The sequence below is a fragment of the Dendropsophus ebraccatus genome, chromosome 4 (assembly GCF_027789765.1).
Source record: "Dendropsophus ebraccatus isolate aDenEbr1 chromosome 4, aDenEbr1.pat, whole genome shotgun sequence".
In the NCBI taxonomy this organism is placed as follows: domain Eukaryota; kingdom Metazoa; phylum Chordata; class Amphibia; order Anura; family Hylidae; genus Dendropsophus; species Dendropsophus ebraccatus.
In genome coordinates, this window is record NC_091457.1 from 56,770,349 (window position 1) to 56,793,262 (window position 22,914).

The following is a 22,914-nucleotide window of genomic DNA, read 5'->3' on the forward strand; positions in this document are numbered from 1 at the left end:
CTAAGTCTGGAACATTTTGCGCAGTGGGAGGAGCCTCTTCCTCACCAGCCAGGACCTGCAAAGGAAAAGCATCATTTTCATCCTGTACATTTTTATCATTTACCGTGGGTAATGCAATAGACTTAGGGGTCTCCTCACTCCTTTCAGGGGATTGTTGTTTTCCCCATAGAGCCCAGAACAAAGGAAAATCACGCCCCAATATCACATTATGCATAAGATTTTTAACCACACCCACTTCATATTGTACAGCGCCTAGTTCAGTCCCGACATTAGCCCGTACTATAGGGTAAACCTTTGTATCACCATGTATGCATACCACACTCATATGTCTTGCTGGCACAAAGTCCCCAGTCACCAGGCTGGCATGCACCAGGGTGACAAGGCTTCCTGAGTCCAGCAACGCCTTAACAGGAAAGTCATTTACAGTAATGTTGCAGACTTGTGGTTCAGTCTCTAGTCCAGTGACTGCAACAAAAGACGGCTCCGCAAATAGCGACTGACGCCGGCTAGCGTCACACTCCATGGGCTCAGTGGTAAGAGGGCAATGGGCAGACATATGTCCCGTCTCATGGCATCTCCAGCACTGGATAGGGCCTGGTCTCCTTGGCAGGGAGTCCTTTTTAGGGCCACTTAGCCACCGGGGACCACCACCAGTCTTTTGCCCCTGAGACGCCTCCTGAGCGCTCTTCCCTCTATCAGCACCCCTCCACACTCCCCCAATAGATGGAAGTCTCTTACCAGCTGACGGCACAGGTCTGGCACTCCGGGGAGGTGACGGTGCTGCAGGAACATCACGGAGGTAGTCCTCGGTCGCCTGGAACCTCTCCACAAGGCTGACAAGTTCGTCGGCACTCTTAGGGTCGCCTTGTCCCACCAAGCGTTGCAGATCAGCAGGAAGTGCGCGGAGGTAGCGATCCATCACGACCCTCTCTAGGATCTGTGCAGGAGTAGAGGTGTCTGGCTCCAACCACTTTCTTGCCAAATGAATCAGGTCGTACATCTGGGACCTCGCTGACTTGTCCAGACTGTAGCTCCAGTTGCGGACTCTCCGGGCACGGACAGCAGCAGTAACTCCTAGTCGGGCGAGTATCTCTGCTCTTAGCCGAGGATAGTCCTTGACCTCTTGCTCACTGAGGTCATAGTAAGCCTTTTGAGGTTCGCCTGTTAAATAGGGAGCAATGACCTCTGCCCACTCAGGGGAGGGTAACTTTTCTCGCTCAGCCACACGCTCAAAGACAGTTAAATAGGCCTCAACATCGTCATCAGCAGTCATCTTTTGCAGCGCACGCTGCACAGCTCTTCTCACAGACAAAGTCTCTGGCGCGGCTGCTGCCACCAGCTGGGGATTAGCACCTGCAGACGCCTCTTGCTTCGCTATCAGGTGCTCAATAAGTCTCTGTTGTTGAGCCATCGCTTGTTCGTGGCGCAGATTAGCATCTGCCAGAGCCTGTTGTTGCTGCCGATTAGCCTGCTCATGGCGCAGATTGGCGTCTGTCAGAGCCTGTTGTTGCTGCCGATTAGCCTGCTGGTGTGCAGCCAATGCCTGTTCATGGCGCAGGATAGCAGCCTCCTGATCCTGCTTAGCGGCTGCCTGAGCCTGTTGTTGTGCGACCAACGCCTGTTGCTGTTGCAGACTCACTTGCATTAGCTGCTTCATCATTTCCTCCATGTTGCTTGACTGTTTTTGGAGTGAAGCAGCAGCCTTCACCCAGGACCCAGCTGTAGCCAAGTTGATGCACACCGTTGCCCCTAGCAACCGCTTTGCCCGCTCCGCAGCACCAATTGTAGGGATCTTCCCGGGGGATGGTGTGTTTGGACACAGTTCACAGCAGACTTGGACTTGTAAAACAACAGCTTGGCGTTTATTTTCAGCATAAACAGTCCGTAACAGAAATATAGCAACACTGTGCTTTAAGAACAAAACAAAAGGTCTTGCCCGTCTGGGCGCTAACTAACAAAAGCAGGTTACCTCTCTGACACTTCAGTCGGCAGTATTGCGGGGTGTGAACAGGCCCCAGCAGCGGCTGTCTTCCCAGCTCTCACCAAACAGCATGCAGGCTGTTCACTCCTGGCTGAGAGAGAGAGACCTGTACACTGAGCACACCTTTTGCCTTCTCAGGCTGATTGGGATCAGAGCTCACCTGATCCCAAAATCCACACTGGATCGAGGGGGAGGGAATGGCAAGTCCCACTACCAAAACCTACCTGCCATTCCATGTAAGTCCAGGCCCGGCAATAATAAATAATAGCTCAGCAGCATAACACTGCTGAGCACAGATGCCTCCTGGACTCACCATCTCACACTATGTATCAACCTGGGTGAGATGTACATCCCCTCGAGCACTTTTCCCGTGACATGTCCACACCACATTATGTGGACGATTTATTTTTAGGCTGGGTTCACACTACGCATATTTCAGTCAGTATTGTGGTCCTTTTATTGCAACCAAAACCAGGAGTGGATTGAAAACACAGAAAGGCTCTGTTCACACAATGTTGAAATTGAGTGGATGGCCGCCATTTAATGGCAAATATTTGCTGTTATTTTAAAACAACGGCTGTTATATTGAAATAATGGCCGTTATTTACTGTTATATGGCGGCCATCCACTCAATTTCACCATTGTGTGAACAGATCCTTTCTGTGTTTTTAATCCACTCCTGGTTTTGGTTGCAATATGAGGACCACAATACTGACTAAAATATACGTAGTGTGAACCCAACCTAAGGGAACAAACACACAGGGCAGATCCGCAGTGGATTTCTCGCTGCTAATTTGCTACGAAATCCGCTGCGGATCCCTGTGCTGTAGTTTGTATAGGAAGACATACTCGCCGTGGGATAGACATCCAGCTTTGAGTATGTAAGGAGAGTGCCCCGCTAACCCCCCGCCGGCCGGAGCATACTGTACCTGCTCCACAATCCGGCTTGCTTCGGGAGCTCCCGGGTGGACGTCCCGTACAGCCAATCAGTGGGCTGCCCTGCTGCAGTGCACTGATTGGCTGAGCAGGACGTCAAGATGCCGGGAGCCCCCGAAGCAAGCCAAATCGTGGAGCAGGTACAGTATGCTCCGGCCGGTGGGGGGGTTAGCGGGGCACTGTCCTTACATACTCACAGCTGGATGTCCATCCCACGGTGAGTATGTCTTCCTATACAAACTACAGGCAATGGATCCACAGTGGATATCACTGTGAATTCGCAGCAAGAAATCCGCTGTGGATCTGCCCTGTGTTTTCGTACCCTTCGAGTAAATGTGATATTAGAAAATTACCTTCTGTATAAATCATGTTTTTATGTTACACACATGTTAACATTTGTTGACCTTCTTTTTACCTTTTATAATTATCCTGAAATGTTGAAGTTTTTATTTTGACCACTAGGCCTAAAACCAAAAGACTTCCTGTTCTTTACAGAACATTTCCCAGCAGTGACCTCCTTATCATCAAAACCAGGATTACAGTGACAGGTAATACCAATATATAGATAACATGCCATATACATGCCATGTTTGTTGCTCACTACAAAAATTTAAATAATAAAATATAAACAGGTGACAAAAAAGAGGATGTTTTAGTATCTGGCTCTGATAAGTTAAAGGGGTTATCCAGTGCTACAAAAACATGGCCACTTTCACAACACGACTCTTGTCTCCAGTTCAGGTGCGATTTGCAATTAAGCTCAATTCACTTTAATGGAACTGAGCAGCAAAACCCTGGCCAAGCTGGAGACAAGAGTGCGGCTGTCTGTGGAAGAAAGTGGCAATGTTTTTGTAGTGCTGGATAACCCCTTTAATAAAACCATTGTGTAAACCCTGTGATTTTCGATATTGTGTGTATGTTGACTTTCAGCATGCCTGATCTGTTTTCAGCAGGAGATAACCCCTCTGGCAGAAACTTTCTCTCCTCACACTCCTGACATAAACAAGCACATTTGGCTCTCAGCTATGGCTGACTAGGGCATATAGCTGTATTACAGATGTGTGTTATATTAATCTATAGTATGCTCTGAATGCATTCTGTGCCTTGGTGTTTTTTTATTAGAGTTTCTTCCTCTGTTTCATACAGATCCAGGCGGATAAATGTGGCACATAGCATTGATTTCCATACTACATAATAACCTTCTCCTAGCAGCTCCAGTGACAGCATTCAGCGTGATACATATGACAGTGCTTGTCATACAGAGCTATAGATACTGTGAGACACAGAGTCAGTGCGGCATAATCACTAGTCCTTACATAGAATGTATCCTCAGAAAAATTCTGATCTGTATAGATCACTTCTCATCAGTCACCACAATAACATTAGGACAGCGCACTTGTGTTAAACAGCTGGTGGTATCTGACAGTAGATGTGTATGTGTCTTACCTTCCTCCTCTGCGAAAGTCCCAAGCGTCAAGCCTGGTTATTAGGCAACTGCCGGCGTCCCTATTGCCACGGCTGTGGCTCCACCGCTGTAAGTAATTGTGACTGGCGGCTGAGCACCCTTTGTAGCACTGCTACGTCATCCAGCCCGTCCCCTCTATTAATTATCACTAGAAGGGGTGGGCTGGATGACACGGCAGTGCTCCTAATGGCGCTCCGAAGTGGAGTTTACCCTGACTAAGAGCGCAAGACCGGCACTGAGGAGGAAGGTAACACACATACCTTCCTACTCAGCGTGTCCGGCACTATAGGGGGCTATCAGCAGGTTAGAGTCATTTAAGGTAAATGCCATGCTGTTTATCGAAAAAAGTAATAGCTGTACATAACGAGAGTGATAGAAAGCAAAAAAAAAAAAGGTTTAACTTGATATATACAGTAATAACACAGCAGAGTAACATAAGGGTGAACAACAAGATACCAATCATATAGGTAAAAAATAAGAGGCAAGGAGTTGTCCTTGCACAATCTGACTCTACTGACAAGGTAAATGGTAATGCTCAGTTGTCAGTTTACTCCAGGAAGAATAATGGCACAAGGAGGGTTACAAGGAAGGGTGTCTCAGAATTTGTTTTCTGGGGAATACAAGTATGTACTAAAATATTTACCAGTTTCAGCAACTAATGAAAGGTTTCATGAAAGGGTTCATAACTTTCCATTGTATTTTGTGGCTCGATTTTGCATGGTTTTTAAGATCTCTACCTGGAAACATTCACTGTTCCATTCACAAATGCCCTGATGATTAGATGCCAAAGGGTATGGTTGGCTACGGGTTTTATTTTATCATCCCTTTATTGCCAAGTCAAGTACCTTTCTGATTGTGTACACATTATGGTATCAAGCCTTAGATTCTGTAAAAACAAAGTTGTATCAAGTGTGTAAAGAACTGTAAAGGCTGGGGATCTGTACTGGCAAATAAATATGAAGTGAAATGGGAAGTTTCTGTAATGTCTTGTAATCAAATAATAAGAAATCAAATAATAAGGAATAAAAGGAAATCAATATAGCTAAATAGAGAAATAAAGTAAAAGCTTAGATCATTCAAGATATCGGAGGGGCAGAGCCTGAAAAATCATCCCAAGGCTATGTTCACACTATGCCCTTTTTGCGGCCATTATATTATCACCAATAGACATTTTTTGTAATAACAGCCGCAAATAATGATCATGAACATTATTTGCGTCTATCATTACTAAAATGAAGGCTATCCAGAAAGCCAGCTGCCATTTTCCCATTGTGGTATGTTCCCACAATATCTTCTTTTGCCCGTTTGACGGCCATCATTTTGATGCCAAAATATGGCTGTCCAAGAAATATGGTTGTAAAACAGCCAAAATAAGACATTGTTGGACCATAGCCAAGATCTGTAAAATTGTTATCATGTACAATATTTTTGTTAGAAGCCGGGACACACGCTTGGCTTCTGGTTTCTCTGTGTGCGGTTGTTAGGAGCACGCCGCAGGCGTCCCTGGCGACCGACCCGACTGGGCATTAGGGAGCCACCGGCATCCCTATTTATTGCCACTGCTGTTAATTAAATTAATTATGACTGGCGGCTGACATAGCCGGCCAGGTGACAGTATGTGCTATGGAGCTGGAGTCTCAGCTCCATTCAGTTCTGGGGCTGGGACTCTGGACTCCATATAAACCCTCCCCTGTCCTTAGTTTCCTGCCTGCGATAGTGCCTCGTTTACTAGTGTATCTTGACCTAGCATTTATCCTTCATTGTATTTCCTGTTTATCTGGCTTCTGACTACCCCCCTTGGACACGTTTTTGTACTACATCGCTCAGCTGTTATTGACTCGGACTTATGACTTTGCTCCTATTGTATTGTGTCTGTCTTGTTTTGGTCTGTGTTGCACGTTGCACTCTGATTAAGATCAGGGACTGCCGTCCAGTTGTCCTTTGCCGTTTAGGCCATCTGAGGCAAGTAGGCAGGGACAGCAGGACGGGTGCCAGTGTCAGGGCTCACCTGTTCTTGTGTCTCCCTGTCCCTATCCTAACAATTTTCCCCTGGATGTATATAGCATTTGACTCACTGGGTCTACAGCAACCTTGTAAGCTACTTCTTGCCCTGTGCTTATCTGCTTATTTATTTGCATGATATTATGGATATATCATTATGTGTTAACCCTTAATGGTGCATTTACACAGAGAGATTTATCTGACAGATTTTTGAAGCCAAAACCAGGAACAGACTATAAACAGATAACAGGTGATAAAGGAAAGACTGAGATTTCTCTTTTCAAATCCATTCCTGGCTTTGGCTCATTGTCCAACGTGTTTTCTTAATTTGTTTCATTGTCACATTCTAAGGCTACATTCACACATTCCGTAGCACGCCCATAATTGTGGACACGCAATTCCGGGCAGCACTAGGTATTCATTCATATTAAATGGCTCTATAGCCTTAGAGCTATAACTATTTTTCAGGGGTTAAAACAGTTTATGCTGACGCTAGCAAATGTTTTTTTTTTGTTTTTTTTTTGAGGTGGGGGGTGAAAAAGGCAGATAAAACAACATTATACTTTTATTTTCTGGGTTACTAGTTTAGCATAGTAAAAAGCCTTTTTGTTTATAAAAATTCATTGAAAGACAATAAATTAAATTTTATTTTCTTGAGCTGGACATAGATGCACATACATGGCAGGCCTGGAACTTCACACCAGGTACTTCAGCTCCTGTTTAAAGGGGTTGTCCAGCGAAAATCTTTTTCTTTGAAATCAACTGAAATCAGAAAGTTATATAGATTTGTAATTTACTTCCATTAAAAAATCTCAAGTCTTCCCATACTTATTAGCTACTATATGTCCTGCAGGAAATGTTTTATTTTCAGTCTGACACAGAGCTCTCTGCTGACATCTCTGGCCAGAGGAACTCTTGTCTCGGTTTTCTATGAATCCCCATAGAAAACCTCTCCTGCTCTGGACAGTTCCTGTCAACATTTCCTGCAGGACATACAGCAGCTAAAAAATATGGGAAAACTTGAGATTTTTTTATAAAAATAAATTACAAATCTATCTAACTTTCTGACACCAGTTGATTTGAAAGAATAAGATTTTCGCTGGAAAACCCCTTTAATTCAGTAGAAGCTGAGCTGCAGTAACCTGCACCACCAATACCCAGTAGTATGGGGCTTTTGGTACCATTTGCTGTGTAAGGGTACTATTACACGGAACGATAATAGGCCTAATCGGCCCAATTATTGCTCGGTGTAATAAAGACAATGATCAGCCGATGATCGTTGTCATCGGCTGATCGTTGATATAGGTCATAACCTATAATTGTCGGGCACCGGCTGCGCACTGCTACGTGTAATAGCGGTACGTGGTCGGTGACTGACAATCTACATTACCTATCCACGCTCCAGGGCTGCTGCTGCGGTCCGCTTCTCCCCGGGTCCCGAGCACTCTAGCTTCAAAGCGTCCTGCCTGAGCTGACAGGCTGCTCAGCCAATCATAGGCCGGGACCGCAGCAGCAGACCTGGAGAGTGGATGGGTAATGTATACAGTTTAAGCAAGGGCTGCAAGGACATCGGTAACGATGTCCTTGCAGCCCTTGTTAAACGATTATCGCGCAGTGTAACAGGCCTAGTAAACAATTTACAATTGTTATCGGGACCCTATCGGCCCGTCTAATAATACCCTAAGGGTGCCTTTACACAGAGAGATTTATCTGACAGATTTTTTAACCAAATCCAGTAACAGACTATAAACAGGGAACGGGTCATAAATGAAAGACTGAGATTTCTCCTCTTTTCAATCCATTCCTAGCTTTGGCTTCAAAAATCTTCAAGACACTCTGTAGGTTCTACAGCTGATCGGTGGGGGTTATCTTAAGGATCTTACAAACCCAGAAAACTCCTTTAAGATTGGTCATCAGTATCAGATGAGAGGGGGTCCAACAGTTTGCCGAGTGCTCTTAGGCCGATTATAATGAAGGCAATCTGGGCTACCACCTGGGGCCCTGAGCTCCAGGGGGGCCCAGTGAGATTGCCACCATTATAACACCGCCACTGGTTAAAAGCCTGCTTGTTCCGCTGCATAGTTATATTATGCAGCGGGAGAAGTAACAGCGCCCCCTGCCATGGTGCTGTGCTCTGGCCCTTTAACTGTGAGTGTTCCTGATGAACGCTCACAGTTAAACAATGCGACCATGGCGCTCTGACTAGCAAAAATAAGAAAAAAGGAATCCCACAGCATCCAAAATGTAAAATGGTGTGTTTATTCACACATCAGGGCACAAAAAATGCAAAGGCCAATAGGCCGAAACGTTGCATTTTTTGTGCCCTGATGTGTGAATAAACACACCATTTTGCATTTTGGATGTTGTGGGATTCCTTTTTTCTGAAGTCTATTAGCGCTCATACCTAGGATTGTGAGCCTTCCTGCGTGCATCCCAGCTTTCTACTTTTTGGTCATAATCGGAGTGTCTCCAAGGTGCTGTTGGATCTTTTTGTTTTATTTTAGCAGAAATAAGAGTCGTCGGCTCACCACTCTGCACTCTTGTGAGCGGAGGCAACTTTACTACCTCCGGCCACAAAAGGACGCTCCCTTTCCCAGCTCCCCGGCGCTTGAGTGACGTGCAGGCAGAGCGGGGAGAGGAAGAAGATGCGGCAGCCTGCTGGCTCAGAAGCCAGGTGAGTATATGTGCTTGTTGTTTTTTTGTGTTTTACAAGGTGATTGGAAGAGGACTTAGGTGGGGGCGGCTTACTACCCCCCCCCCCCCCCCCCCCCGTAAGTTAAAGAATGTATACATTACCGATTACGGTCGTTACGGTCCTCTTCTCCCGGGCGCCATCTGGTGACAACGGCGTCAGAGCCGGGGGGCGGTCCGGGTCTTCTTCCTCCTCTGCGTCTTCATGGAAAGTGAATGGGAGAGAAAAGGCTGCCGGTGCACATGCGCACCAGCAGCCTTTTTATTGGCTGGAGCGCATCACATGGCTTCCAGCTTGCTTAGCCCTGATGGCTGAGCTTGCTGGAAGCCATGTGATGCACTCCAGCCAATGAAAAGGCTGGCGGTGCGCAAGCACACTGGCAGCCTTTTCTCTCCCATGGATCCGAAAGTGAGAGACATCGCTAGACGGCGGACGGAGGTGATGGTGAGGCGGGCAGCGGGCGAATCGAGTGGCGATCGTCACGGGAGGGATGGTGAGTATGGTGTCTGTGTTTGTTTTTTTTTGGGGGGGGGGGTCCCGTGGGAGTTGTCCTTTAACTTTACCATAGGCCCCAGGCTGTTCACCAAGCTTGGGCCCCCCAACCCACTGTAACTATAGCAGCATTAGCATGGTGTTCATAGTACAGGATAGATAATGTCATGTTGCTCTGATTTGTGCAAAATTGTGGTAAATGAGGTAATGATTTTTTGCAAATCATGGCAGAACTGTAGCCAGGAGACAATACACCACCAAAAGTATAACTCTTTTTGAGTGGCCATGGGCCCCACAGGAGCTCAGGGCCCTGAGCTACCGCCCGAAACGGACTTGTTATAATCCACTACTGACCCCAACTACTATTTAGGGATGCAAGGTCTAACTACTATATGGATGCACAGAGAGGTCTATACTATCCAGGTGCATAAAAGGGACACAGAGTACACCTTAATCCACCCCTGTGAGTGCTGCAGCCCCTGCAGTGCGTGCTGCATTGAGGACTGGGATATCCTCAGGTCGTGCACTCAGCAGGTGAGCTGGATGAACTGTTTGCTTTCACTATTCTGCTGCAGCATCTTATTTAACACTACTCTGTTCATTGTCTATCAGCTCTGCATGGTACAACACCTAGCATAGTCCCATGCACGTGAACAGGATAAAGTAGCAGTAAGTTGCAGTACCAGACACAACCACTACAAACTGTATGGACTGGGCCTGTTAAAAAGTAAACAAAAAGTACTGCTGCTCCTTTAGTCAATGTGGGTGCCGAGGGTTCTAACCCATGCCATAATGGACAAACTGCTTGCCAGTACATCCCATCAGGTGATGCTTCTACTGCTGTTTACAACTTCCTCCTGATGTGTGAACATGCAGAAAACACCCGCTGTGCCAACCACTGGCATGGGGACCCCTTGCAAATATGCCTAGACCTGAGAAATACACAGTGGCGCTGACTGCACTTTTCTATGTGGTAAAGAAAAGCTAGAATGGTGTACGGTATAGCAACCCAGCAGGTGCCAAAAGAATGAGGCTGAAGTTGGTTTCTTATTCAGCAGTTCCTTATTCAGAGGATTTTTCTTTTTCCTGTTTTAGCCATTATTCTTACAGAAAATTGATAATATTCATAACCTGCTGTAACTGAGGTGCCCCGAGGAGATTGGTGATTAAAATGGCCAAAAGGACCCCATGGTTGGCATTAAAATGGGCATCAAAGTGAAAACACAAAATTATGATTTAAAAATAAAATTGACTTCGGGCCACTAATCTCACACTGCGAACACAAAGAAAGGGATGCCCCGCATCACATCCAGCCTGGCCCAAAGTGGTTCTGGGTATAAAAACTGGCATCAAATTGGGCAGATGGGCATTTTTCATGATTTGAATAAGTAACAGGTGTTTTTAAAGGGTTAAATGAGTTCGGGCCACTGATCTCACACTGATAATACACAGAGAGTAGCTCCAGTGCTGCTAATGGTTTTATCGTACAGTGGAGCAAACGCCAAACTGCACCACAACAGCATCGAGGATGAAGATAAGAGACATCACTTCATCCATGGCGTCTTCGCTGCAATAGGAAAATCCCGGCACTCGCCAAACTTCTGCAAGGTGATTTATTTACATAAGTGCATATACATACAGACGGATCAAGGACGCGTTTCGGCGTACAGCCTTTCTCAACAAGTCTATTTCATGCTATGATAGTCACAGTTTTATACATGTGGTGGACGCTCAATTGTTACGTCATAACAGCTGAAAAACTTTGATGTACTGTACCTTGGCCCGGGCACCACCTTGTGTCGCAGTGCCGACCACTACTAGCTATGCGCTGTAATAGGGGCATATCAGCGGGTTAGATTCAGGGCTGTGGAGTCGTTAAGCCGCAGCTCCGACTCCAACTCCTGAATTTTATCAGGACTGACTGCGACTCCTGAATTTTATCAAGACCGACTCCTGCTCCTTCATAAATGGCCAGTCATATACCAATACAAAGTGAGTGGCCTGGGACTAGGCTATACATGTATTTGTCTACTGAGGGGAGGAGTATAGATTAGACCATATTTCCCATCTTTTCTGAAAAGAGGCGTAGTTTCCCTGCCGTCTAGCTATTAGATCCTCCATTATGTAGTTATGTTGGACTGTAGCTATGATTTGTGCTAACGTCGGTACGTCTGTTGACTTCCATTGCTGTGCTATGGCCGTGCGGGTCACCGTGAGAACATGGAAGACAACCGTCAGGTGGGATAAGGGGAGGTTGTCCAGCCCCACTGTCAGGAGTGCCACCTCTGGTCCCCAAGGGATAGGGTATTTAAGCATATCATCTAATTTCTCACACACCATATATGAAGAAGGGAGCCTATTGATTTACCGCACCTCCAGCAAAGTGGCGAGGAAGTGGGGTAGATACGCGACAATCTATAAGGGGTATAATACCATCTGTATAATAACTTTCTTGACGCCTCTAGATGATTAGCACATTTGGACACCCTATACGGTAGTTAAAGTTTTTTTAAAGCTGGAGTCGGAGTCGGTACATTTTTTTCCCAACTCCAACTCCGACTCCAGCCAAAACTAGCTCCGACTCCACAGCCCTGGTTAGATTACTATCACATCCAGGTAGTTCCCCTTTAAGGCCAGTTCACACAGAGTAAAATCACTAGAATTCTGCGTCGGAACTCTCCGCTGCCGAATCCCGCCTGCCTCAGTGACATACCGTCTGTCTATGGGAGGGATTGCGCGCCTGTTGTGGTGCAGTTTGGTGTTTGCTCCACTCTACGGTAAAACCATTAGGAGCACTGGAGCTACTCTGTGTGTTATTAGTTTGATGCTGGATTCCTCTCTGTGTGTTATCAGTGTGAGATCAGTGGCCCGAACTCATTTAACCCTTTAAAAACATGTGTTACTTATTCAAATGATGAAAAACGCCCGTCTGCCCACTTTGATGCCAGTTTTTATACCCAGAACCACTTTGGGCCAGGCTGGACTCTCTTGGATGTGATGCGGGGGATCCCTCTCTGTGTATTATCAGTGTGAGATCAGTGGCCCAAACTCATTTAACCCTTTGAAAACACCTGTTACTTATTCAAATCATGAAAAATGCCTATGTGCCCACTTTGATGCCAGTTTTTATACCCAGAACCACTTTGGGCCAGGCTGGACTCTCTTGGATGTGATGCGGGGCATCCCTCTCTGTATATTATCAGTGTGAGATCAGTGGCCTGAAGTCAATTTTATTTTTAAATCATAATTTTGTGTTTTCACTTTGATGCCCATTTTTATGCCAACCATAGGGTCCTTTTGCCATTTTTATCACCAATCTCCTCAGGGCTCCTCACTTACGAGTAGGTTATGAATATTATACATTTTCTATAAGAATAATAGCTAAAACAGGAAAAAGAAAAATCCTCTGAATAAGGAACTGCTGAATAAGAAACCAACTTCAGCCTCGTGCCAAAAGAACGTCCATGAAGCCTATGGACCAGGAGCAGTGTGAACACAGCCCAATATGCAGGCTCTCTAGGAGGAGATTATTGACCATTTCTATATAAAGGTCTGTGATGGTTACTGTACAGCTGTGACAGGCGGTGCTGCTCTCCTCAGGTAAGCTATTGCACTTAAAAGTTATAATTTGTAATACAATGATGAATGTTCCTCCTGGCTGTGACAATATAACTGTGTCTTATAAGTGCCCGGGGAAGAAGCGCCGGTGAGGCAGTCCCGTTATACCCCGGTGCCCCCGCTGTCTCTCCGCTCCCCCTGCAGTCAGTATAGCTGACGCAGCTGCCCTCACTGGAGGAGTCTCCGTGACGTCACGGGTCTTTCTTTCGCGCTCCAAGAACTTTATGGTGTTGTTGCCATGGCTCCGCTCAGCTCCGTGGGAGAATACGTGACGTCAGGCCGCTTCCGCTTTGTGAAGGTTCACGGCAACTTCTGAGGGGAGCCAATGTTTGTTTGTCAACTTTATGGAGGTCGGAGTGCGAGCTGGTGCGGGGCGGGAGCGGCTGTGTGCGGTGTGTAGAAGGTGAGGCCCGCTGGACAGCTGGAGTACGTGTTACATGGCCGGGCTGCGGGAGGATGGTGACCCGCTATAGGCACCCGTCATGTCCTTGTTGTGTCTGCTGATCATCCTCTGTGACCTGGTGCAGTGCCGGCTGTGTGAGGGGGAGGTGAGAGCCCCTGTACTGCTGCTGACCTCGGGGAGGTGTAGTCGGGCCCGGCTCATAGCTGCTCTCCGTGTCAGCTCCTAGTCTGGAGTCATTGGCCCCAACCTGTGAGTGTCCATCTGTAACCAAGCTGCAGCTCCCAGCATGCCCTACATAGTGGGACTTGTAGTATTGCCACAGCTGGGGAGTCAGAGGCTGAGGATAGCCAGTACTTTATACAGGGAAGTAGCTGGAGGCCTATGGGCTGTGGTGCAGAGGTTCAGCTTGGCTTCCCTTTGCCCAGTCCTCATCATGGCCGCCTGTTTTGGCCCAATGATGCACCAGTAGCATACACAGTGTTTATAGGCTTAGAAAAAAACTTATTTTGGGGGGTTTCGCCCTTGACCACTGGATTTGGCCGTTACGGCAATAATATCTAAATGTTCTGGGAACTGGGACCAAGGCTATGCGTCCATCTTTATTTTAGATGTGAAAATGACACGAACTCCAGGGCAGCTGGATGATGGCGGATTATTACCATGACAGTGATGTGACAGCAGCGATACAAGGGCGATGCCAGTGACATCATGTGCTCAGCACCTGGGCCCCATCAACACAAAGTAACAGTTTACCATTACTGATTGTTCAGCCAGTTTTTACATTAGGGAACCAGACAATCCCTCAAAATGACTCCATTGCACACACTGTTTTTGGATATGATGTTTTATAAGGTAGTTGTGTTATTCCAATTGATACTGTAGGAGCCGTTCCTTCTCCAGGCTGGTCGGCAGTATAAACCTTTGCACCATGTTCTCCTGCTGTGCACCAATACTGACTGACCCACAGGAACCTGGGCCTCAGTGCAGAGTGTTTCTAGCAGACAAAACCTGATGATAGGGAGGAGATGAGAGGTGGAAGCTGCTATAGTGATGGTATCATGGAGCAGGCCATATATGTTCCATGCAGGAAAGCTGAAGCTGTGATACCTGAGCATTATGGAGCCTCAGTGCACTGCAAGTATTGGTCCAGCATTGCTGCCTGACAGCTCATGAGGTGGCATAGGTAATCCTCTCTCCTGCAACCAGAATATGCACGTTGCTTCACAGTGCAGTAAAATAAAATGTCAGTCAGCATCAGTATGGTGAAGGAGGACCTGTGGGCCCTCAAGCTTTAAAGGGGTACTCTGGCCTGTTAAATTTTTTATATATATGGCTGCTTTTATATACAACATGAAAACAGCTATTCCTGCCTCATCATGCTCCCCTCGGGTCCTCGTCTTGGCAGTGACAGCCTGACAGCCACGACGCTGCCCTGTTTCAGTCAGTAATTGGCTGAGCGGGCTGTCACTGCCAAGATGAGTTCATTTCAGAAGTGGCAGCGTTCAGCAGGGGACCCCAGTAAAAAGGATTATGTTGTTTAAAAGGGCAGCCATATATATTTAAAAAAAAATTAAGTGCCAGAGTATTCCTTTACTTGTAGGCATCAACTATCACAATTATCATGTTGTATGTACATAGTCCTCTCTATATGTTTGTGATGCTGATACCATAGACACTGCTATGTGACCATAGACACAGTGTTAAGTGAAGAGATTGTGTCACTTTGGTGACAGAAGAACAGATCAACACAAACATGCAATACTGTGTAACAGGTTATGCAGCGCAAAAGGTGAAGCATTTTGTCAAAAATTGCTATTTTCCGTATGCGTGCAGCTAAATGAAAGCAATACATTACATGGACTATTGCGATTCACTCTTTAACTCTGACTTTGAAGCCTAAACAAATGCTACAACCTTGAAGCATGTGTTTTCTAATCGAAGGTAGGGGACACCTTACACAGACAACACCTATATGTCCCCACCCATCAATACACATGAAATGCAAAAATGTGTGAATATAGTTTCATCTATATTGTTAACAGAGTTTGTCTACATTAAAATATATATAAACACATAGAATAAAGACCATGGAGGTCAGGCGTCTTGTAACAACTACCACAATATAAGTGTGCAAGCTGCAATGAAGTGCTGTAACAGGAGAATATAATTATAATGTACAGAGATAGTATCATAACAATATAAAGCTCCTATAACACAAGGAAGCCTTTAGGTGAAATATACATCAGGGATAGATATGGGGTATAGTGTACACAATACATTTTAATGTACATTATCTAAAGGATATTCAATATGTTACATCGCTATGACACCCTAGGTTTTGTACCATCTGGATACTGATAACTTTACTTTTGCCAATATATTTGAGCGTTACTTTTTCTGCAACTAATAGCATTCTTGCTATTGCTGCTACACACCAGTCCTCACACCCTAAGGCCCCATTCCACAGAACGATCATCGGCCAATATCAGATGTTACGGCCGATAATAGTCCCGTGGAATTGACAGCAACGATCAGCCGAAAGACCTGTTGAAAGACAAATGACTAATACAGCAACGATCTGCTGCCGTCGCTCCGTGGGATAGCAGCGTCGGCAGCAGCGATCCCCCGGGCATAATTCGTTCCGGACCATGCTTGTAATCCAAATCCACTCTTAAACCAAAGCAAATTTTCCCATAAGAAATCATAGAAATGATGACAATTGGTTCAACACCCCAAAAATAATAAATTATTATTCTGAATAACATGAAGAACAGATGAAACAAACATTCAGAAACAGCAGAATATGAGATATTATAAGTTACTGTACAGTAATAGAGAGGATGGGAAACGCAAAGGCTGACACACTGCAGGGAGCATGAAGGAATGAGCAAGGCAGATGTGGGCACATGCATGCAGCACTCTCTGTCTGGGGAGGGAGGGGTTACAGCTATGGAGAGATTACCTCCACAGTCCTGTCCCCTGATGCAAGCCCCAGCCTGAAGTGGATCTGCTGTGATTTGGAAGGTGAGGGAGACTTCCTGGGTCAGAGTACAGGGCTGTAGACCCCGCTATGCAGACCATGCCCCTGTCCCACTCGTGCTCCCACCCAGTACAGGGAGCTCTTAAACCAAAGCAATGCTCTTAAACAAAGTTACAATTTTGAAAAACTGTGAGCTCTTAAACCAAGGTACCACCGTATTATTATATATATATATTTTTTAATCTTTGAGTGGCAGCAGTAAGGAGTGACACTCCTCTGCTGCCATCAATGGTTGGGTAAGGAACTGCAGGGACTGGTCATGACACAGCTACGTATAGCTTTTTTTGTTGAATGCATCGCTGCAACCTGTAGTCAAGTGAGCTGCTATTGACAGACTTATTCTGCTACACTGTGCAGCAGCTACTGCGCTAGAAATTTGAGTAAAGTATATTACTAAATTTTCAGTGGCGTTGTAAAAAGAGTTTTTTTTTTTGTTTTTTTTTAAGTAAACGCTATATAAATTGGGTACAGTTGCATAGTGCTTGGGAGCCTTCTGATGGCCTGCAGGCCTACCATATATATGCCTGTTTACAGCTGTATACATTGCTTCTCAGGTGACTTTACTGGTAACAGAAGCTCTAGAGCACAAACTAAAATATCAGGATGCTCACCTACAAAAAAATGTGAGTGTTTTAGTAGCTGAATGTTGAGTGTGCTGGTAAGTCCCCAAGAAACTAAAACTAGCACTATAGTACCCACACTAACCACAGAATGTACTAGTGTTTCACACGTTTATGGAAGTGTTTTTTGTTACTGAAAATCAACCTGACATGAACCAAATTAGCAAGAGTGGAAAATTGACAGTGTCTACCCTATAGAGAACAGTATATGACTGGTCTGACCTGGTATAAGTAAGGTGACTGTTTATGACACACAAAATGTTGTTAACACGGTATAAAAGTTTGTAAACTAGATCACGCCCTGAAACTGGAAGCTGTCATCATTCAGGAAGCTATGGCTAAAGACCACAGGTGGACTGAAAATAGATTTTTACTATTTTTTGAGCCATTCTTTCACAGTTTTGCTGCATTTTTCAGCCATATTTGTAGCCATGTTTTGGGCTACAGCAAAAGTTATTGCCCCAGAAATGGCTATTTTTATTTTGGGGAACTTTTTAGGCTGTTTACGGCCTGAAATACTTGCCACAATACTACCATATTTTGGCACATGAATGGCTAAAAAAGGACCCACTTGAGTGTATTTTCAAACATCTTGTTTTCCCCTATCTAATAGATAACAAGCTGATCACTGAGGTTTGAATGCTGGGACCTCCACTGATCCCAAGAATGGGGATGCAATCCTCCCTGCAAAAAAAATGGAGCCCTCACTGCATCATTTGCTAGTAATTTTGCACCACATAATATGTTCCTATTTAACTGTTAGAAACAAATGGAAACCCCCTTTAATAATTTTGGTTGTCTTTGTTCACCGTTCACCTTTACAATGAATGGGCCCAATAAAGGAGAAGAGAGGTTAGGTTTCTGTGTGGGGCGGGGTGCGATTGTCCCACTTCTCAAGGAAGGTAAAATAAGGCCTAGATATGCACTCTTTTTTTTTTCTAATTTGTTTGCATGAAAGCACAAGCACGTCTAGCATTATGTTCCATTACAAACTACTGTTTTTTCTTTCCCTAGGTGCAGTTGAGACAAGTACATCGGTTAATATATATTTTCATACACAATGCCACATGGAAGACTAAGTTTTTCCCATGATGGGCTGTGGGACAAGCAAAGTGCTTCCCGAACCTCCAAAGAATATCCAACTAGATTTAGTAAAAAAAGTGGAACCTTACCTAGCCTCAAAGAATGATCAATATAAGCATTTTATTACAGATCATGGACGAATGGACAGTAAAGGGGGTTCTCCGGCTCCTCCCTACTCAAATGGCTACCCACATAATCATGCTGAAACTGCTGATCCTCGGAGACATAAAGTAGCCAAGTACAGAGCGAAATTTGATCCAAGAGTAACTGCGAAATATGATATAAAAGCCCTTATTGGTCGTGGAAGCTTCAGCCGTGTCGTAAGAGTGGAACACAAAGCTTCTAAGCAGCCATATGCTATTAAAATGATTGAAACGAAATACCGAGAAGGTAGGGAGGTTTGTGAGTCTGAACTTAGTGTCTTAAGGAGAGTTCGACATACAAATATCATCCAGCTGATTGAAGTATTTGAGACACAGGAAAGAGTCTATATGGTAATGGAATTGGCAACGGGTGGAGAACTTTTTGACCGAATAATTGCCAAGGGTTCCTTTACAGAGAGGGATGCCACTCATGTACTACAGATGGTTTTGGAAGGAGTGAAATATTTGCACACTCTTGGAATTACACACAGAGATTTAAAGCCAGAAAACCTTCTGTATTATCATCCAGGAACAGACTCCAAAATTATGATTACAGATTTCGGTCTTGCAAGTGCTCGAAAGAAAGGGGATGATTGCTTAATGAAGACTACCTGTGGAACACCAGAGTACATTGCCCCTGAAATTCTTGTAAGGAAACCTTACACAAACTCTGTGGACATGTGGGCACTAGGAGTCATATCCTATATTCTTCTGAGTGGCACCATGCCTTTTGAGGATGATAATAGAACTCGTCTGTACCGACAAATTTTAAAGGGAAAATACAGCTACTCTGGGGAGGTATGTTATGTATTTTTCAAAAAAACTAGATTATATCCAATGAGGGTGCGTTCACACATACAGGATGTGCAGCATATTTGAAGTTGCAGATTCAAAGCAAATCAAATGTGTGACCGCACCCTCAAGTGTAAAAAAAAATAGGTAGGCATCACTCTGATCAGCTGTTTGAGGGGGCCACAGCCCTTGTGCGGGTGCCGCTGCCTCTTCAACATTTATTGTAGTTCATCCTTTCCATCACTTTATTTTTATCAGTGACAGTGCTAGACACTGTATTGTTGTCCAAAAAGTATGATGGTACGACCAGTGGTAAACAAGAGGCAATGGTGCTGAGTACTGCGGCACCTTCAAAAAGCTCATTTCAGGAGTTCTAGTAGTCAGCCCCCCCCCCCCCCCCCCCCAATTTTATAATATTGATGCCTGTCCAGAGAATAGATCAACTATTTTAAAACACTATCCAGCCTACAAAAAGGACAACTTCAGTCCAAAAATACTATTTTATTAAATCACTTGTAAGATCATAATCTAACAAGAAGTTAAAAAACCTGTAGTCATGCACACAGGTAAAGTAACACACTGTATGGGGTACAATAGCTCTTGACCATTATATTGCACAGAAGTCTGTAAACCATATAATACTCTATTGCACTTCTCCTCCAAATGGACCAACTCCAGGAAACACAATCATTGCACAATACCTTAGTACGCCACTATAATAGCCACATAGTAGTATAATAATGATGCCAGGTGAATGGATGTGTGCACACATACATTCACCAGGTATCATTATTATTATTGGTGAATGGACACTTAGGATGTTTTCATTCAAAACCAAATCTGGAGACAGCTGCCTCTGAACAAGTAAGTTTACTAGGCCTCACTGTGGCAGGCGCAAGAATATATAGCCAGCTCCCTTTTCTGTCTCTGCATCAGCAATGATGGAGAAGAAGGCTGACTGACAATGAGCCAAAAAGCCTCCTTCAAGCACATCACCAACATAGAGAGAGGTGTGATGGGACTGCCAGGAGGGATCTGGAATTGGGACATCGATAACATATTCAGAAAGTTTTAATGTACCTGTGTATGTACCAGGACATAGCACCAACCTCATGTACAACTAGCCTTGCAAAATAAGAAATCATAATGTGATATCGGGAAAATAACTGGTGCAGTATAAAATACCCAATGTATACTCAAACTGTTATTTTTTCATTCTGCAGCCATGGCCAAGTGTTTCAAACCTGGCAAAAGACTTTATTGATCGTCTGCTTATGGTAGAGCCATCTGAGAGGATGAGTGCTACACAGGCTCTTAAACACCCCTGGGTAGTAAGTATGGCTGCTTCTTCATCTATGAAAAATCTACACAGATCCATCTCTCAAAACCTTCTCAAGAGAGCATCATCACGCTGTCAGAGCACAAAGTCTGCACAGTCTGTTCGTTCCAGTCGCTCGACAAAGTCAACGAAGTCACGGCGTGTAAGAGAACGAGAATTGCGTGAACTTAATTTGCGCTACCAGCAGCACTACTATGGATGAGCACATTGTACAAAAGTTATAGTGATTAAACTTTCCAGTGCCTTCTGTTGTGGACCAAAGCTTCCTGAAAGTTAACCAGTACCAGTATAGATAATATTTCCTGTTTAGTATATCGGAGCTATGCAACAAGATCTAGAATAAACAAATAAAAACTACTCGGAGCCACTAAAAAACCCAGGATAACGTGACCACCAAAACGTAGATGGCTGCAGTATGTGTAGTGTGGCTGCTGTGTTTCTGGGGTATTCCCTTTATAAAGCATTGTATGAATGTAAAAATAATTTCTAGCACTCACTTCTTTAAGCTTGAATCTGTACTAGCTTTCAAAGCAACTACATGTTTCATCAGCTCAATGACCTACCATAGGCTAGGTTCACACCACAAATTAGGTGTACGTTTAGCATGTTCTCCAGAAAGCTCCTGACTTAGGTGCTAAATGTTTCTTTAGGGGTACAGTAGTCAGACAGACCAAAAGGGGTAACACACAGTAAAAGTTAGGCATGTAACTTTATGGCAATAAAATTATTTGAACATTACTGCTTTTCAACGATTTATGTGCCCAAACATGCAAACATGTTTTCAACACTAAGCTGTTTTACTTGTGTATTATGCAGTTCAATTCTATCTGGATTTTATTCCAGAAATATTTTGTACACTAGATGCACAAAAAGCTGGACCATTTTTCTGCCAATATACCCTTCTGTATTCAGGAGATACTTGACATTTGCTGGAATTGGACGGCTTAAATATTTTTATTACAGTATCTTTATGAATATCCCTCAACTTGCTATGGCCTCAGGTTACAGTATTTTCAACATACAATGGTTCTTTTTGGACCATCATAACTTGAGACCAAACTCCACATACAATGTTACAGATATTCAGGAATAACTAGATGATCTACCAATGAAAGTGGTATTATTGGTAAAGCCCGAGTATTAGTGAAGTGCATGCAGTGATAGGCGATACTACACAGCCAATCTACAGTACAGTGTGATACTACATGTCCTGTACTGATCTTTACCTGTCCCAGGGTCAGTTGCAGATGGCTTCATGTTATTTTCTGGGACCCTGCGTGGTCTGTACAGTAGCATGAAAACACTTTAGTCTTTATAGAAAGCAATTTACAATTATTTGCTTGATTTCCTTTAAATATTCATTTTGTCTCATTGTGGGTTGACATTTTGGGGGCCTCAGAACCAATTACCAGTTTTCCATAGAGCTGTGGTCTGAAGATGCAATCAATCAATATTGTAACTTGAGGGACTACCGTGTATACCGACCTAGACGTTTTAAATGAGTAGGACCAGGTTCATATAATTTTAAAGCATTCTTGTCTTTATAACTGTCCTTACCGCAGGCTTGATGTTATAAAGCCCAATAGACTAAATGGGCTACACTCCCCTCCCCCCCCCCCAAAAAAAAAAAAAAAAAATAGCAGCTTCTTCTGCTGATGGGTCAGCATCTTAAAGGTGATGCACTGATTTTAGAAGGCCTACTAACTGGATACCTTTTTTAAATCATGTAAATGCTCATATTATTTCCACAATAAATCTAAAATAAAAATTGAGAAACTTTGCAAATAGTATGCTTCCTCAGATTCCACGTCTCAAAAGTAAGTCTTCCGAGATGTGCAGGGGCTGGGCTACGCCGCTATCTCCACAACTTAGCACCACTGCTTTATGGCTCTGGTTTGATTTTCTAAATCAGGACAATTAGCAAAGTTGCTTAAAGGGTAGAGATGAGTGAAACTAGTGTAAGTTCAGTTTCGGAAAAAGGCGACCATTCAGCTTTCAACTTCCAGTGGCTGGAGAAGGGGCTGCATCCATCTTCTCCAGCCACTGGGAGTCAAAGGCCGAGCCGTCAGCGTTTTGTAAAACTGAACTTAGTTTAGTTTTGCTCATCTCTATTAAAGGGCTGTTCTAGACTTTTGTAAAATAAAAACAAATATGCTGCTAAGTGGGGAAAAATATAAAATAAAAAGCTATAATTATCTGGTCCTTAGCCCATTCCAATCTCCTGTCTTCCTGCTTTTGGCACGAGCACTTGGTGAAGGAGTAGCCAACTCAGCCAATTGCTGGCCAAGATGGGGCACCACTGCGGTCAG

The 22,914-nt window shown here is 44.4% G+C and overlaps 1 protein-coding gene across 5 annotated transcripts; it reads left to right on the forward strand.

The window, feature by feature from the left end:
• The first annotated feature begins 3,382 nt into the window (after positions 1-3,382).
• Positions 3,383-22,218, forward strand: PSKH1 (protein serine kinase H1). Of its 5 annotated transcripts, XM_069965901.1 has the most exons (4): positions 13,406-13,588; positions 14,197-14,329; positions 18,263-19,272; positions 20,490-22,218. In XM_069965901.1, exons 3-4 carry the CDS (start codon positions 18,337-18,339, stop codon positions 20,805-20,807), a joined length of 1,254 nt encoding a protein of 417 aa, XP_069822002.1. In that variant the 5' UTR covers positions 13,406-13,588; positions 14,197-14,329; positions 18,263-18,336; the 3' UTR covers positions 20,808-22,218. The 5 variants fall into 5 exon arrangements, with proteins under 5 accessions (XP_069822003.1, XP_069822002.1, XP_069822001.1 ...); XM_069965902.1 differs by lacking the exons at positions 13,406-13,588; positions 14,197-14,329 and adding an exon at positions 3,383-3,465; XM_069965900.1 differs by lacking the exon at positions 14,197-14,329.
• The last annotated feature ends 696 nt before the right edge of the window (positions 22,219-22,914 follow it).

Excerpts from the sequence above, each read along its gene's own strand:
- PSKH1 (XM_069965902.1), top strand. The coding sequence starts at position 18,337 with ATGATGGGCTGTGGGACAAGCAAAGTGCTTCCCGAACCTCCAAAGAAT. Across the intron at positions 19,273-20,489 it reads AATACAGCTACTCTGGGGAG|CCATGGCCAAGTGTTTCAAA; the intron begins GTATGTTATGTA and ends TTCATTCTGCAG.